A 17,013-nucleotide genomic window follows, 5' to 3' on the forward strand; every position below is an offset into this window, starting at 1 on the left:
CCCTTAAGTCAGCATTTTTACCTATAAAGCGCTGCTAAAGGCCCACTTTAGACAGCGCTTTTATATCTAAAGCGCTGCTAAAGACCCCCTTTAGACAGCGCTTTTCTGAAACAGTTCTTAAGAAAAAGCCTCTTAAAAGCGCTGCTAAAGGCCATCTTTAAGTAGCGCTTTCACCACAAGCGCTGCTAAAGTACCACTTTAGCCAGCGCTTTTTTTTAAATGCGCTGTTAAAGGCCCCCTTTAGGCAGCGCTTTTCTGAAACAAAGTTTTTAAATAGCTTTTAGGCAGCGCTTCTCTTCTTAAGCGCTGTCTAATGTCCATGAAATTTTTAAATGGGTCTATTTAAAATAGGCTTTCCCCAGGTTTTCACCACATTTTGCACCTGTACAATATACCATTACAAATTTCACCGATAAACAACAAAAAGAAACTCTATTTTTCAGAGCTAAGATGCTAAGAATATATATATATATATATATATATATATATATATATATATATATATATACGAATAAACTTTGAATTTTTTATATAAGAATATATTAATAAACAACAACAAAATTACATCCAATTCAATGAAAACAATTGCATTATCCAAAACATTGTTATTTTTTACACAAGTCAAAAGGATGCTAAATATCTACTTTTTCTTCTTGCCAGCTGCTAACCTTTTTACCCTTCAATATCCTGCAATTGCATCAAGTTAATCATTATAATCACAAAACAGAATAACTGAAAACCAAAAACAAAATAATATAAAGGTGAAAAACATTCTACATTAGTGTATATAAAACCATTCTACATTTTCCACGAATGTATTTCAAACGGCCTACATATCACTTAATAGTCTATGTAGATAAATCAAATATTGCAACATGCACTTGGCTATACTCAAAATTCTCATCAATTATAGTAAAATTTCAGTATACCTATACAACTTTCAACTCAATCATGAATTGACACCATTCCTCCTTAAGTTCATCCAACTTAGATTTTGAGTAAGTAGCAAACTTGAAGTCGTCAAAATACTACAAAATAATATAACATGGTATGTTTAAGTTAAAACTATTTAATTATATGAGAAATATGTGTTAAATATTAAAATAACTCTTAAGTTAGAAATCCATACCTTGGACGGAATCTCTATTTGATTCGAAAGAAGAATTTCTTTCATAAACTGCAACATGTAAAAACCGCAATCTACTTCTTTACGCTGCCCAGGACATTACACATGGAAAGAAAATATGGATAAGGCCTAAGTTTTATCACGTATATATCATCACTATTTATATAATCAAAATTGTGAAACATTAATTAATATACCTCCACTTGAATCCATGTGATGTTGTTGGCTTTACTCTTTGGTACTTGACTTCCTCTTTGTGCTCGAAAAACTTGTATAACGCTAATAAAACATAAACGCATAATTTAAAACAATTCCCATAAATAAATATACACACGAATATTTATAACAATCTCACTTACGTATCAACCAAATTCTTCATAGCTTCGTATGTACTAACTGGATTGTGTAAGGAATCCAGAAAATATACAACTTCACTGATAGGATTAATCGCAACCAACAACCAATGTCCACTGTAAGGCAAAACAAATGTGAGATGAAAACTTTCTACACAATGTAAAAATATGAAAAATTATAATAGATGAATTTAGAATTAAAGTCTAACCCGTTGCCGGTATTAAATGGTAAAAAGAACAACTTTTCTGAATTTATGCTGGCCATAAAACGGTTGAGTACATACGCCATGACTTCATCCGGTTTAGATATGATTAACCCTAAGTTGGTAATGAAGGGAGCTAAGAAAGCGAATCTTTGCCTCAATCTCAATCCAGTCGGGTGCATCAATTTTTCATACAAAAACCTTAAATAAAAGACCTCATTAACATTTGAAATGAGTAAATGAATTGTTCATTTAATTAAACAAATTAGATCGGATATACCTTATGTATGTATCAATAACACCGAGGCCTAATTGCGTATGTTCAAAAATTTGTTCAAAATCCTCCATACCAATTGTTTCTTGATGCTCAATACCAAACACATCTTCCTCCATAGGTACAAGACGGGTGTTTCCTTGCGGAATATCAGAGAGTTCTAAAGAAGTTAAAAGGCACGACCTAAACTTACTGGGATTAGGTTTTTTCTTAGCCGCGGTCTTAGCAACAACCTTTTCAGGCTTCTTACCCTTACTGACATCTTCAATCTCTTTAGCATGCATCTAATTAAAGATCATATAATTAGTTAGGTGAAATATAAGATCACGAATTAACATTTTTCATGCATAAATATCATATAATTGTGATGTACCTGTTTTATTGATGCAACTGACTCGATTTTCCGCGGAGGCTCCTTGTCTTTTGCTTTGGATTTTGTTGGAGTCTTATTAACATAACCATGTAAAAACAAATGTGCGTAAAATGCGGGTAAAAACTTTGAATACTCAAAGATTCATATATATATATATGGTTTTAAGCATACCTCATCATCTACACTAATAAGGCTTGACGGCCATGCAACAAACGAACCTATTGCATCTCCCACCAATGTGGCATCCGAAACATCGTCAGGATGCGGTAATAACGCATCCTTCTCTACAGCAATGTCAACTGATACTTTTAAACAGCCAGTAGGGAGCGGTCTAGTGTGAAGTAATTCTCCCAAAGTATTATGCACTTTTCCCTTGCCAACCATCCGATAAGTCGGTGACGATAAGTAGAGTTGGCAAGGTGAAATGCCCTAAAACCAATAATAAATTTCAAATTGTTATTGTGTATATATTTCACCTGTCAATATAGGTGGAGCTCTACGTTGTTCTGCCTTTCCATTGAATGCTTGTCTCCACCCACGGTAGTGATGTTTAGAATGTAAGAATCTACGATGACCGAGAAACACATTCTTCTGACAAAGGTTCAATCGCGTCGTATCGGTTTCATCTTCACAAACAGGACACGCTTTTTGAGCTTTAATGCTGTACCCTGATAGATTTCCGTATGCTGGAAAATCATTAATTGTGCCAAATAACATCGCCCTCAAATTGAAACTTTCTTTCCTATATCCATCATAAACCTCCACACCGTTCTCCCACAAAATCTTTAAATCTTCGATCAAAGGTGTCAAGTATACGTCTATGTCATTCCCTGGTTGTTTAGGCCCAGAAATTAACATAGATAACATCATATACTTACGCTTCATACATAGCCATGGGGGTAGGTTATAAATCATAAGAATCACAGGCCATGTGGTATTGTAACACGGTGAACTGACTTTTTATTAATCGGAATGTCGCGGTAAGCAAGAGTCGCCACCGACTTTTATTTTATCCAAACAAATTCGGAAAGGCAAAAAGAAACAGAAAAAAACCTTTTTAAAGAAATCTAAGTTCGGGGGGTAATTTATGCAAAGGGAAGGTGTAAGGCACCCTTTGCATCCATGGTTTTCCATGGGCTCTTAATTGCTTTGCTTGCTCGTTTTCAGAAAAAGTAGATGAAAGAGATAGGGACTTTAGCTTGTGAATAAGCGTTGCCCTTCTGAAAAATTATGAGAAAGAATATAATAAAAAGGTTTGAGCATTGCAAGGCAATTAGGGGCAATTACCTTAAACTCAGATGATAGGTCTCTTTTTGCCTTTCAGAATGAAAGGGTCTATCCTTGCCATAAGAGGGCAGGAAGCCTTTCGTTTGGAGGTTGAAGGGTCATCGAAGCATCCTTTGCCATAAGATTGTCCCATGCCATAGAAGGGCAGGTAGTCTAAGGTAAGGATCAGAATAAGCCTTTTCGTAGGCAGCCAGAAGATACCTCAGCCTTTTTCCGTAGGCAACATCCGAGGGTCGAGGTCATTTGTGTATCGAAGGCAGCATCATTAGGGTCGTGACCTTTTTATCTAGGCAACATGGCTGAGGTATCCTCGAATTCGAGGGACGAGGCTTATTCTGCAAAACACAAAGGCAACAGGCAACAGGCAACAGGCAGCAAGGCAACAGGCAACAAGGCAACAGAGAGGTTACCCCAAAAGAGTACGTGTGTGCAACAATCATGTGGTTCAATTTAGTTATTTATCTTGTAATTAGTGACTCTAATCCAGTTTAAATTTGCACTCCCTAAATTACTAACCACGCAGTATATAAAGCAATAAAGGGGAGGGGAAAGTGAAACCAGCGGATCCCCAACAGGGTTTGGCACAAGTAATAATAAAAGCCATAAAATAAAATAGGGTTTAGGGTTACCGACGACGTAGCTTTGGCATTTGACAAACCCTGAAAAGGAAAAAAGAAGAGACAGAAAACAGAGAGTGAGTGCATTATCGGTTCGAAGGCGAACTTTATTAACCATAAAAGTAAAAATAATGAAATTAATAAATAAAATAATAATAAAAGACACTTAGCTTCGAATTTGATTCTGATACGGTTGGCGGAAAGCCTCGGGAGTAACCCTGAAAAAGGCAAGGTAGAGATAGTGAAGGCAAGACAAACCCCTGATTTTAAAAGAAATTAAAATATGCTTTAAAGATAAGGTACTTAGCTCTGGGTTTTTGATCAGGCGCGTTATCGGAGTGAACCATGTTGATAACCCTGAAAAGAATATACAAAAATAATATTTTAGTGTATGGCATGATCTTCGTAAACCCTGATTAGGGTACGAATTAATTTAAGAAACACGAACGATTTAATTAATTATTGGTCTTGCGACCTAAGTAATTAAATCGGGATAAAAAATAAAATCGAGTGCGAAAATATTTTTTATGAATTTTTATGAATTTTTTGGATTATAAAAGAAATTACTTAATTAAAATAAACTAATAAAATATTAATTATTATAAAAAGGTTTAGTATAATATTAATAATAATAGTTATCTTATGATTATATAAAAAAAAATTACAAGAAAACTACATTTTATGAGTAAAAAAAACAAAAAGAAAAGAATAAAACAAAGTGTATATATATTTATAAATAAAACTGGCTGTGTAATTATGAATAAAAAAAATTATAAAATTCTTATCTGTTAATCCTGTGCGATGCGCGTATGATGACCATGGTGTGGTCGCGGGCTCTGGCTCGTTGGATCTGAGGATGAGATGATCAAACGGCCACAAAGATGAGGCCCTATCATACGCACAAACATGACGAGCATCCGATTGCTAGGGGGCACGCGCGCGCAGGACGTTTGAATTCGTCCAATCACGAAGCGACACGGAGTCGTCTTCCCCACCGATCCGTCGTCTTAGCCTATGGTGACGGCGAAACCGTAGCTAAAGATCCTGCAAACTACAAAACTCATGGCAAGCAATATAAATCTACTCCAAAGCCATATATTGACTCGTTTCAATCCGTTAAACACGATGGTGGTATCGGTTTCGCCCAATCTTGGCTAAATCATGAAGCCCTAATTCAAAGCTTAAAACCCTTGCTAATGGTGAATGATCAAACCTGCGACTAAAACTCAATTGAAACATCCAAGAAGCTTTATAACATTAACAAAAACCCAAATATATGATCAATTCACATGTATAATGCGTGTATGCATGAAATCGAGTTCAATAAAATATGGCTTGTTCATGAGCCCGTACCTGCGTTTATATGTGGTCTGGTTTGATGATGATGATCGAGTTACCTCCAGCACAGGCCCAGGGATCGATTGGGATGCTTAAAACACCTTAGATCTGTCTCAAACTCTAAAACGAAATTGAAATTTTCCTTCACTTTTTGAACTTTTTGAACTCGGTTTTGAAGCTTTTGGAGGCCGAAAAATTCTGAACTAGGGGTCTGAGATTGATGTATTTATATAATTGAGTGAATTAGGTCAACAAGTTTGATCAAAATCCAATCCAATCATTCTTTGCAAAATTGAAAAATTTGATTCACATATACTTCTATTTTGGTCCAATTTCAATCTCTTTCAATCCAATTTCATTTATCACTAATTTGGAACTGAATATTGAGTATTTTCTTTAACTAATGATAATTGAAATTAGAGAGGAATCAAATCTTTTCAATATTCTTTTTGAATATTTGATTAAATCATGATTTAATTGAATATAAATTCATATAAAATCAATTTTTTAATCAAAAATTCGTGGCCTTCTGATTAGAGCTTCTAGATGACTTGTTTAGCAAGATTGGATTAAAAGAAATTGGGCCCATTTGCAAAAATATTCAAATTCTTTCATATTTTTCCCTCCAAAATAGCTCAACTTTGACAAGGCCCATCTCTCTCAATTTTTGGGATATAGAGGTGTTCTAGGACTTTTTAGAAACCTTAGGGAGTCCTCTAACCAGTTTCTTTGGTCTCATATCAAAATCATTTTCCATGCTCATTTTATGCCCTTTTGAATAAAGTGTCTTTTTGTTGACTTTTGAAAAGGACCTATAATGTTTTAGTCCATATCTCTCAAATGAAGCATTTTTAGACTTGGCATGTGAGACACAATTTTGTAGAGAATCAAATTTCCTTCGAAATGAGCTTTGGATGGAAAATTTTGGATGTTCCATGTGAGAGTTATGGCTGGTCAAAGTTCAGTTGACTTTTCCTATACAAAACCCTAATTTAGAAACTTCTTGATTTATTGATTTTTGTTCTTTCCTTGATGAACCATGATCAATTATTGATCAAATGGTGAATGACACTTCAATATGAGGATCTTGACATAAAATCAGGAGTTTTGACTTTGCTTTGACCATAGTTGACCTTTTGGATCAATCGGTCGACTGTTGACTTTCTGAACTTTTGAGTGACCAGAACTTTGAGATATGTCTTGATACTTGTCATGGAGGTAATGTGAGACATGTTGAGCCATATGAGATGCTTGGAAGCCATTGATTCAGTGATTTTCCTTTGAAAGAATCAAACCCTAGTTCAGAGCCTTTGTATAGGAGAATGTGTCTTATGAGTTTTGCGCATTGATTTGGTTTTGTGTATGAAAAATAGCATGGGCAAATTTTGGGGTATGACAGGTATGTGAGATACTTTGAAGACCATGTGGGTTCATTCCATCAGTAGATAATGCCAATCGAAGATTTCTTGCATCTGCTCCAAAATCACGATAATCATCATCTATTTTCGACCACTGTGGTGAATGTGCCGGATGTCGATACTTTCCATCAATAATTCTTTCATCTGCATGCCAAGTCAAATGTCTTGCATCGGTTTCACTACGAAACATGCGCCTAAATCTCGGAATTATAGGAAAATACCATAAGACTTTTGCTGGAGACAATTTTTTCTTATATCGAGATAAACCGCATTTAGGGCACTCATTTAACGATGCATATTCGTTTCGAAACAAAACACAATCGTTTGGACAAGCATGTATCTTATCATAGCTCATGCCAATAGAGCACAACATTTTTTTGGCCTCATAGGTTCGATTAGGAAGAACATTATCCTCCGGAAGCATATCTCTCATGAGGGCTAATAACTCTGTGAAACTTTTATCCGACCATCCATTGCCCGCTTTTAAGTTGTACAACTTTAATACCGCAGACAATCTTGTGAATTTACTGCAACCTTTATACACCGGTTTCTCTGCATCGCTTACCAACCTCTCAAACATTTTGGGACAGTCCTTAAGATCTTCTTCAAGTGCTTCTGCAATCTCTTCGACTCGATCACAATCGTATGTATCCGTGTCATTGTCGTCTGGAGCATAGGTCGTGGTATTACTTTTCTCCCCCGGTTCAACATTCTCGTTAATTTTCTCACCATGATATATCCAACACTTATAACTTCGATCAATCCCATGCGTCAATAAATGCGATTTCAATCCAGCTGCGTCAACCCGATCCCCATAACAACAACGCAAACAAGGACATTTCATTCGACCGACGTCTTTGACGTGTTCAACAGCAAACTTAACAAATTCCAATACCCCATTCTCGTACTCTTTTGACCGTCGATCGGCATTCATCCATTTTTTATCCATTGAACTTGACTTAACAAAGAAAGTCAGGGGTTATTGGTGCCGACGACGGATGAAACTAATAGAGAACAATAAACAAAAACGAGAGCTGAAATAACAAGCAAAGTTATTATCAACACCAAATTCATATTTGAAATTCACAAATCGAGCAAATGAAGGAACAAGTAAAAATATATATCGATTCTTAAGAGACCAAGTATATTATACATACATCTCCTAAGTAACCATTAGTTCTATTCAAGAAACACAAATATTTTGGGAATTCATCAATATGGTTATTATTACTGAAATTGATGCTACTAACAAAATCGGAGTGTCCGTGCTTCGTAGATGTGTATGAGTAAATATATGCCACCTGAAATTGATTGTTGAAATTGCTACATACCTCAAGAAAAATATAATTAATAATATGAGGCAAGTTGTATTAAGGTTGTTGATTCTAAGGATCATGATCATTGCTTAATAACTATAACTGCAAGTTAGCTAGTCTAATTATTCCAGACTTCAGCTGTATGAATAACTTGAACAAGAGTGTGAGAGAACTCCATTTTCATCAATTATATTAAAATAAAAACCACGCTAATTGCATGCAATTATATTAAAATCAATTTCATCAATTTCAATTTCAATTTTCAATAATGATCATATTATAACATTTAATCAAAATTGTAAATTGTAGCTAACTGTTGACCAATACTTGTATAGATGCATATTTAAAGGACCCTACGGGCTACGAAGTAAACAATTAAAAGGATAAAATTGACTCATCATATACTACAACGAATTTCAAAAAGGTCTCTAGAATTTGGTATTAGTTCCAATCTGAGTTAAACTTTAAACTTCCCAAAAGAACTTCACTTATAGTATAAGGGCCCATTATTTGCTTTTAAAATTTTGGGTCGTTTTCTATATTGAAACTCACTTCTTTAGATAACTCATTCTCACTCCCTACTAAACATACATTGAATTTGAATGTTAGTTCAAACATGATTGATGTTATAGTATACAATTTGGATCAATAGTTAGTGTATATTATCATGCACAAACCATAAAAGTGGTAATCCAAAACTATTTGATTAAAAATAATTTTTTTGAAAGTTTTGAATTAAAAAAAGGAAGAAAAATAATTGTAAAAATATATTTTGTGCATAAATGCAGTAATTAACTGTATTAAGAGTTTTTAAATCAAAATAAAATATTTGAATTCTTAAACTTATTATTTCTTATTTAAATTAAAAAATAATGATCTAAATTTCCATGTTTTGTTAAATGTAAGATGAAAATTAGATAGCTTAAATAACTTGATTGTAGAGTTTTTAATTAACCACAAAGAATCTAAATTAATGGTAAAAGAAAAAATAAATACACTGACATTCATTGAGACAAAGTTGAATGGAATTGTTCTAGGCTACCAATGATCTATCAAATCTAATTCCACAGATACACATACACAGTGCAAAAAGCATGAAAGTAAAAGAAAGAAAGAAAAAAAAGACTAAAACACCACTAACTCGTTTCCACGACTAACAATGACTAGATTAATGTTGGTTTAACAAAAGCAAGGAAATTGAGTTTTGGAGCAATGATGAATATAGTCACGACATAGATTAAATTTATTTTTACACAAGCCAGTTTTAAATGCCCTAATTCAATACCTAATTCAAATTTAAGGTTTCAAGTGAGAACATGGGTGTTGCTACAAACTACTGAACAAGGAAAGTTTGTATTTGCATTTCACAGTTAGTGTTTCATGGAGCCAGGCCAATATATTAGCAACACCTAGGTAAGAAATTAAGATAACAAGATGTGCCAACTGCGTCAAAGATCCCAGATCTTTTTCAAGAACTTTGACATGTACAGAACACTCTAATCCATCTTGTTCACAAATCACAACTCGGCCTAGATTCCGAGTCTTCTCAAAACAATTGTTAGCATGGATAACATCTAACTTGAAAGCCAAATTCCCCGCAGTCAATGACTGCATACATTCAGTCAGGAAATTTATGGCAGTCGGGTCAAAATTGGGGTGTTCATATCTCAGGCTCTAAGTTAAGATTTCAAAGAAAACACAGTCAGTCAACTAACAGATCTCATGACTGTAGAGAATCCAGGTTAATCTAACAGGGGATGTTGAAAGAACAGACATTAACTACAAAAAAACCACCAATGTGTTGTCAAACTTTCACTTCTAAGCTATCACTTTTGCACACAGTACTTATTGTTACAGCAAAGCCACAGGGCAACTCACAGAAATTACAGTAAGAATGTATAGCATATAAAGGATGTCGAGACTTACCGAAACGACGGCCAAACGTTGAGAAGAAAAGAACGGCTGAGAAACTTAGTGTCAACGGAGCGGCCGAATAAAATGAACGTAGTCGGAGGGAGTTTGTGCGGCCGTAATCGGAGGGAGTACGAGCGCCTGTGAAACCTAGTCGGAGGCTTCCACCGATTGTGTTACGGTGGCCGAAGAAAAAGATATACAACCAGAAGAAATTCGTGAGATTTCGTGAGCGAAGAGGGAATTTCTTGAGCGGAGAAGGGATTCACAAGGGGTTTAATTAGGGTTCTTCGAATTCAGAAGCTTTGTTTGTGGATTGAGAGAGTTTGTTTGGGGATTGAGAGAGTTTGGGGATTGAAGGAATTTCGTGATTGAGAGAGTTTGTTCAAGGAGAAGAAGAACGTACGATAGGGTTTTTGGATTGGGAATAGGATTTTACGTGATATTTTATTTTTCAATTTCAATTTTAATTATACTAAGCCAGCGCTTTTACTGAAAGCGCTTTCTAATGGGAACCTAAGCCAGCGTTTCACTAAAGCGCTTTCTTATATGAAACTATACCAGCGCTTATAATTTTTTTTAAAAATTTATTGGACTTTCTACAACGCTTTATAAAAAAGCGCTGGCTAATATGGGCCTATACCAGCGCTTTTTGAAGCGCTTTCTAATGTTAACCTATACCAGCGCTTTTTGAAGAAGCGCTATCTAAGATTGTCCCTTTACCAGCGCTTTGCCTCATCTTTTAATACAATCTCCGTGTTTTATTTTTTATTTTAATTATGGAAGCGCTTTTGTAATAAAGCGCTATCTAAATGGCGCTGTCTATAATCGTTTTTGGCGTAGTGTAACTTACCCCCCGAACTCAAAATCTTTTTAAAAGGTCTTTTCCTGTTCTTTTAGCCTTTTTATATATTGGATAAAATAAAAGTCGGTGGCGACTCTTGCTATCCGCAACATTTTAAAAAGTCAGTTCTCCCACCTACAGACGCTTTGAATGATTGTGAATACGAAGTTAATTCAAGTTTGTTTATTAAGATGACTCCTAATAAACAAATATATTTGAGTTCAAATGATGAAGGTGGTAATGGCAGGTGTTGTGCCTGATAAGAAGAGTTAAGGTAAAGAATGTTGATTCGTAGATCTTTATTCTTTAAATCTACCATCATAGAGGTCATGAAGGGGTCCATGGTTCTTTAATAAGCATATGATCATATTAGGGTCATTGTTTTTTTATAAGCAATGGAATAGATTTAACATTAACAAAGTATAACGAGTACTCGCCCGTTTACAAGAAAACCATTACACCATCATTGAGTCCAAAGGATTTTGACACCAAAAATAATAATTTATGGGACCCTTTGCTATTAACCCAATAATCTGACAAGACCATGAAGAATATCTAATTTGTTCGAATACATCTTCAACATCAACCTCTTCGTTTTTAAATATTATCGCGTTGCGCTTGCACCAAATTGACCAACATGAAGCCAACCACAGTAACAATCTCTTTTTAATGTAACTCTCCCTTTTAAGGACATATTCATCTTGTATACTTGCAATGCCATCCCAGAAACACACAGCTTTCCAAACATTTCTTGCAAATGGACACAAGAGAAGCAGGTGCACGAGTGATTCACCACCAGAGTTGCAAAAAACACAAACATTTGACTCACTATTTGGCAGCACTCCCCTTTTGGCCAATTATTCTCTTGTAGAAATTCTATCCCTTATGCATTTCCATATGAATACCTGTATATTCGAGGGAACCTGAGTATTCCATATCTGATTCACTGCCCCTAGCCACTGGATTTTGAACTGGCTGACAAACATGGCGCCTAAACTCCGGGTATTCACCACTGACCGTGTACGATGAAGCCCCTTGAGGGAACCAGACAAATTCATCCTTAGTCTCGACCCTTGGGGAAATGAATGCCAACGCATTAGTCAGATCTACCAACTGATCTGCCGCATCTTCTAACAGAACCTCCCCCAGCGACGAAAATTCCCAAAACCACCTGTCATCCACAAATCTACTAATTTTGATAACTGATGCATCTCTACTCGAATAGAATTCAAATAGAGTAGGGAAAAATTTTGTTAAGAGGAGAACCCCCAATCCAATTTATTTTCCAAAAAACAACTTTCCTGCCATCGTTGATCCTGCAAGAAATGGAATCTAAAAACCAATACAAATCTCTAGACACAATTGCTACCACTAACATTACATCCCTCCACCATAATGAGGATTTTTTAATATTGTATAACTATTTCCCACCAAGAACACGCGAATCCAAAGCGTCGTATCTATAAGTCAGTAACCTACTCCACAAGGCTTCATCTTCCACAAGAAACCTCCACTTCCATTTACACAACAAGGATTTGTTAGCAGCCAACATACACCTAACCCCCAACCCTCCCTCCCTCCTTCTTAATTTTGCAGAACTCATCCCAACCAACCCACACAATTCCTCCCTTATCCGCCCCACCATACCAAAGGAATTCCCTCTGAATACGGTTTAGTTCCTTCAATACGACCGTTGGAATTTTGAAAAAAGAAAGGAAGAAGATAGGTATTGAGTTCAGCACTGAGTTAATTAGAACCACCATTCCCCCACTGACATATACCTACTCTTCCACATATTCAACCTCTTTTTCATTTTATTCACCACCGGTGCCCATACCGCTTTCGATCGATGTTTAGCTCCCACCAAAATACCTAAAAATTAAAAGGGATGTTTTCCTTTTCACAACATAAGAAGGAAGAAGCAAACTGTAGGAAATCTTCCTCCAAATTAATGCCATATATATTACTTTTGCAGAGGTTTACGTACAGCCCCAAAACAAGTTTGAAACCCCTCAACACAGCTTTGATACTTCTTAAATTGCTCCATGAAACTTCGCCTATAACAAATGTATCGTCTGCAAACTGTAATAGGTGATACTCCGCCTCATCATTGACTATGAAACCTTGGAATTGTCCCATATGAACTGACTTTTCCATCATTTTTTATAACCCTCCTGCCACCAAAGTAAATAGGAACGGAGCCAAGGGATCTCCTTGCCTAACCCCTTTGCCCATGGAGAACTCTAACATTGGACTCCCGTTTACGAGAACTGAAAGAGAGCTGTGACAAATGCTAGCATTTATCCATTTTATCCACTACTCCACGAAATCATTCCTCTTCATAACATAATTCAGAAATTCCCATGAGACATTATCGTATGCCTTCACAAAATCAACCTTTAGAATAAGGCATTCCTTTCCTGATCTTGTTGCCAAATCAATAATTTCATTTAGCACCAACACCCCATCTTGAATTTGTCTACCCGATTTGAAAGCCGTATGTGAACTGAAAACAAGCAGCCCGATGGACTTCTTCAACCTATTTGCCAACAATTTAGCCACAATTTTATACAAACAACCCACCAGGCTAATTGGATGGTATTCTTCTAACCACTGTGGGTTGTCAACCTTTGGAAGTAAAGCCACAAAAGACGCCGAAACCGCTTTTGGAAGATTAGCCCTATTATGAAACTCATACACAAAACCAAACACATCATTCTCTATAATGCTCCAACATTTCCGCAAAAAGTTAAAATTAAATCCATTTGAGCCTGGACATTTATCACCATCACATTCCCAAACAACACCTTTAACTTCTTCCATGGTGACTTTACTGACTTATATATCATTTTGTGACTTTACTGACTTATATATTTGTTTCTATTATATTATTACTCTCTTTTTAGTGTCTTAGTTTTACACTACTGATAAATTTACTAGTATTTAATATTTTTAAATTTCATCCGAACTGATTTTGGTTTTGTTGCTTATATTTTTTTATTGTTTTATGTCTCATTACTCCACAAATATAAATTATTGGACAAACATAATAATTTGTAATTATATAATATATTATATAATATGGTATCAGAGGACCAACGCAAAATGAAAAGAAAAAAAAGCATGTATGTGAACGGAGAGTGAAAATGTATTTTTAGGCCTAAAGATAGAAAAATTGTATGAAAAAACGTATGTCCGCAAAAGTCCAAAAAAAATAAAGCGAAGCGGAACTGACACATTTAAGAGAGCGAGCCTAAAACCTTGCCCTGCCCTGTAAAAAAGTGTCGGCAAAACGGGCTTTTCCCGCGAGCCGGACCCATTTTGCTACCCCAACATGAAATCTAATAATATATATATATATATATATATATATATATATATATATATATATATATATATATATATATATATATATATATATATATATATATATATATATATATATATATATATGGTCATCTTTGAGGGCGTGCAACACGGACTACCGCACATGGCCTCAATTTTTTTTACGATTAAATCATAATTAAATAGGACCTCATAAATCTTTGCCACCGTTAAAATTAGATAAATAGGGCCTCAAATTATTTTGTCATAGTTGAACCATGACTAATCTAAACAGAACCTCTAAAAAAAATTGAGACGGTCTTTTATATATATTAATTAAAAAATGAAGAATGATTAATGTAGATGTTCATCATCTCATCACTCAAGAATAGTCACAATATATAGTAATATGTGGCAATTAGAACCATAAATTGAGATACATGTGTCCTTTTCTTTCTCGTTGTTATTTAGATTCCATTTCCCTACCTGCCTGCCATGCCACTTGCCAGCCTTGAATGGCAGGTGAAGAAAGAAAGAACCATGCTTGTAGTTGTAGTTGTAGACGCAAAGCATAGTGTTGCCGACATAGATGGAGTTGGAACAAACATTTGAGTGGATACATAAATATTCTATTTACCAAATCATAAAAAATCATACTTTTTTTAAAGATTAAAATTGTATACATGTCACAAACAAGTATGAGAATCAAAACTATAAATACGACAAAGTAGTAATTTATTAATTTGAGTGTTTGATGAGTTAATAACTTAATTTATGAATATTTTATGATTCAATTTTAAAGATGATTGAGTGATCTTTTAATTTGGTTACAGCAATATTTTATTAATTTATCATAATTAAGGTACAAGTAACACATACAAATACTTTTTCGTTACAAGATAAAACAAGAAAAAAATTTAAAATTCTAAAAATAAAGTTAACATTAACTTCAATTTTGAGGGAGAGGAAGTTCAAATAAAAAGATCCTCGTTGTTTGATGCATTTAATTTTGTCATAAAATATGTATTTTGATTTTTTTTCTCAAATATGTAGTTAACTCTAAAAAAGAGTATCTTTAAGTATTAGATTTTTAATACTTTAAACCAATACCATATGTTTATGATATTAACTCTAAAATGAGATTGATGTTGAGTAAAGAATATGTGTAACAAGGAAAAATAGTAATTTTTTTTTTGGCAAGTGAGAGTTTCTTTGAATGGTTCAAAATTTAGCACGGAAAATGTATGAGGAGTTCGGGATCAAATTAGATAAATCACATTGTTATGTACTAAACGAGGTGCGAAAGGCACCACTAAATTATGTGCAGATTAATGTGCCATTACAACTTCCATCTATATTGATGATAATGTAAAAGTAATTTAATTGAGGGAGTTTTACTTTACAAAATGGTTTTCTCTGTGTTGTGTTGTCCTGTTTGAGGATTATTTAAGCAAATATGAAAAGAGTCTACCATGGAGTGGGCGGTCAATAAAAGTTTTTATATAGAATGGTTTCATATGATAAACATGTTGAATTATAATAACTCCAAGTCCACTAGATCATTAGTGCGAAGAGATCTCGATAACTATCATGTATCTCGTTTTTTATCTGAGCATTTTCATCCTGAATTAAGAAGAAATCACAATGATTAAACCCAAGATACAATCAAAGGTTTCAGAAGATGCACAATCATGAACATAATGAAGAAAAGCTTCATCTTCTAGACTACATATATAACACATAACCGAGAGCCATGTTGTGATAGTAAAGTAGAGAGATAGTATGAACATAATTGTGACAAACAAGTTAAAAGAGGAACTTTATCTTTTCTAAAAGGCATAATTCCATATCTAACTTCTTGATTGAATTTCCATATTTGGATCATGTAAATATTATTTGTTGCGAAGAATTGAAGAGTAACTGCTATTAACATTATAAGTATCATTTATGTAATCAGAGTAAATGAAGACGTCGTTAGTATTGGGGCTAAAGCTATTTTTGTACAGTGATCTCACTAATACACTAATGATGTAACGAGGGAGTTGAGTATATAAATTGTGGTGTGAGGCAAAGTTGCAGAATAAAAATCTTTAAGCAGTAATAGGGGTGACAAAATGGATGGATTGGATGGATATGGATTGGATTGTTAATGGATGGATCAAAACAATCCATTAATCCATTAACAATCCACTAACATAATCTTTAAAAAATCCAATCCAATCCATCCATTAAGTATAAAATCCAATCCAATCCATCAATTAACAACTTTTTAATGGATGGATATCCATCCATCCACTAAACTAATTAAAATATTTTAATTATTTTATAAATTTTAGAAAATCTGTTTTTTTTAAATTTCTTTAAAATAGTTTTTTTTAACTGCATATTTTTTTTAATTAATCTTTCAAAACACTTTTTATTAATTTTACAATGCACCTTCTTTAATCACTAAAACATGGATTGATAAAATATTTTTTCTGCCCCACTGCCACTACTCACAGTTTAAATTGAATCAGGGTCTGACACATTTAATACTTAAACTATAAATTATACTGTATTGACTAAATTAAAATATTTTGAAAATGTTGCTTTTTATTAAATATATTTTTATTTCGTTTGCAAATAAAAA

General features: G+C 34.3%; 1 protein-coding gene across 1 annotated transcript; it reads right to left on the reverse strand.

The window, feature by feature from the left end:
- Positions 1-531: 531 nt before the first annotated feature.
- On the reverse strand, positions 532-10,662 carry LOC131645071 (uncharacterized). The gene is made up of 11 exons (XM_058915726.1): positions 10,232-10,662; positions 2,806-4,590; positions 2,501-2,613; positions 2,330-2,401; positions 1,963-2,240; positions 1,689-1,883; positions 1,486-1,596; positions 1,324-1,405; positions 1,130-1,213; positions 930-1,028; positions 532-687 (listed from the first exon to the last, which is right to left on the reverse strand). Exons 2-10 carry the CDS (start codon positions 3,242-3,244, stop codon positions 930-932), a joined length of 1,473 nt encoding a protein of 490 aa, XP_058771709.1. The 5' UTR covers positions 3,245-4,590; positions 10,232-10,662; the 3' UTR covers positions 532-687.
- Positions 10,663-17,013: the final 6,351 nt, after the last annotated feature.

The sequence above is a fragment of the Vicia villosa genome, linkage group LG1, assembly GCF_029867415.1.
Source record: "Vicia villosa cultivar HV-30 ecotype Madison, WI linkage group LG1, Vvil1.0, whole genome shotgun sequence".
In the NCBI taxonomy this organism is placed as follows: Eukaryota; Viridiplantae; Streptophyta; class Magnoliopsida; order Fabales; family Fabaceae; genus Vicia; species Vicia villosa.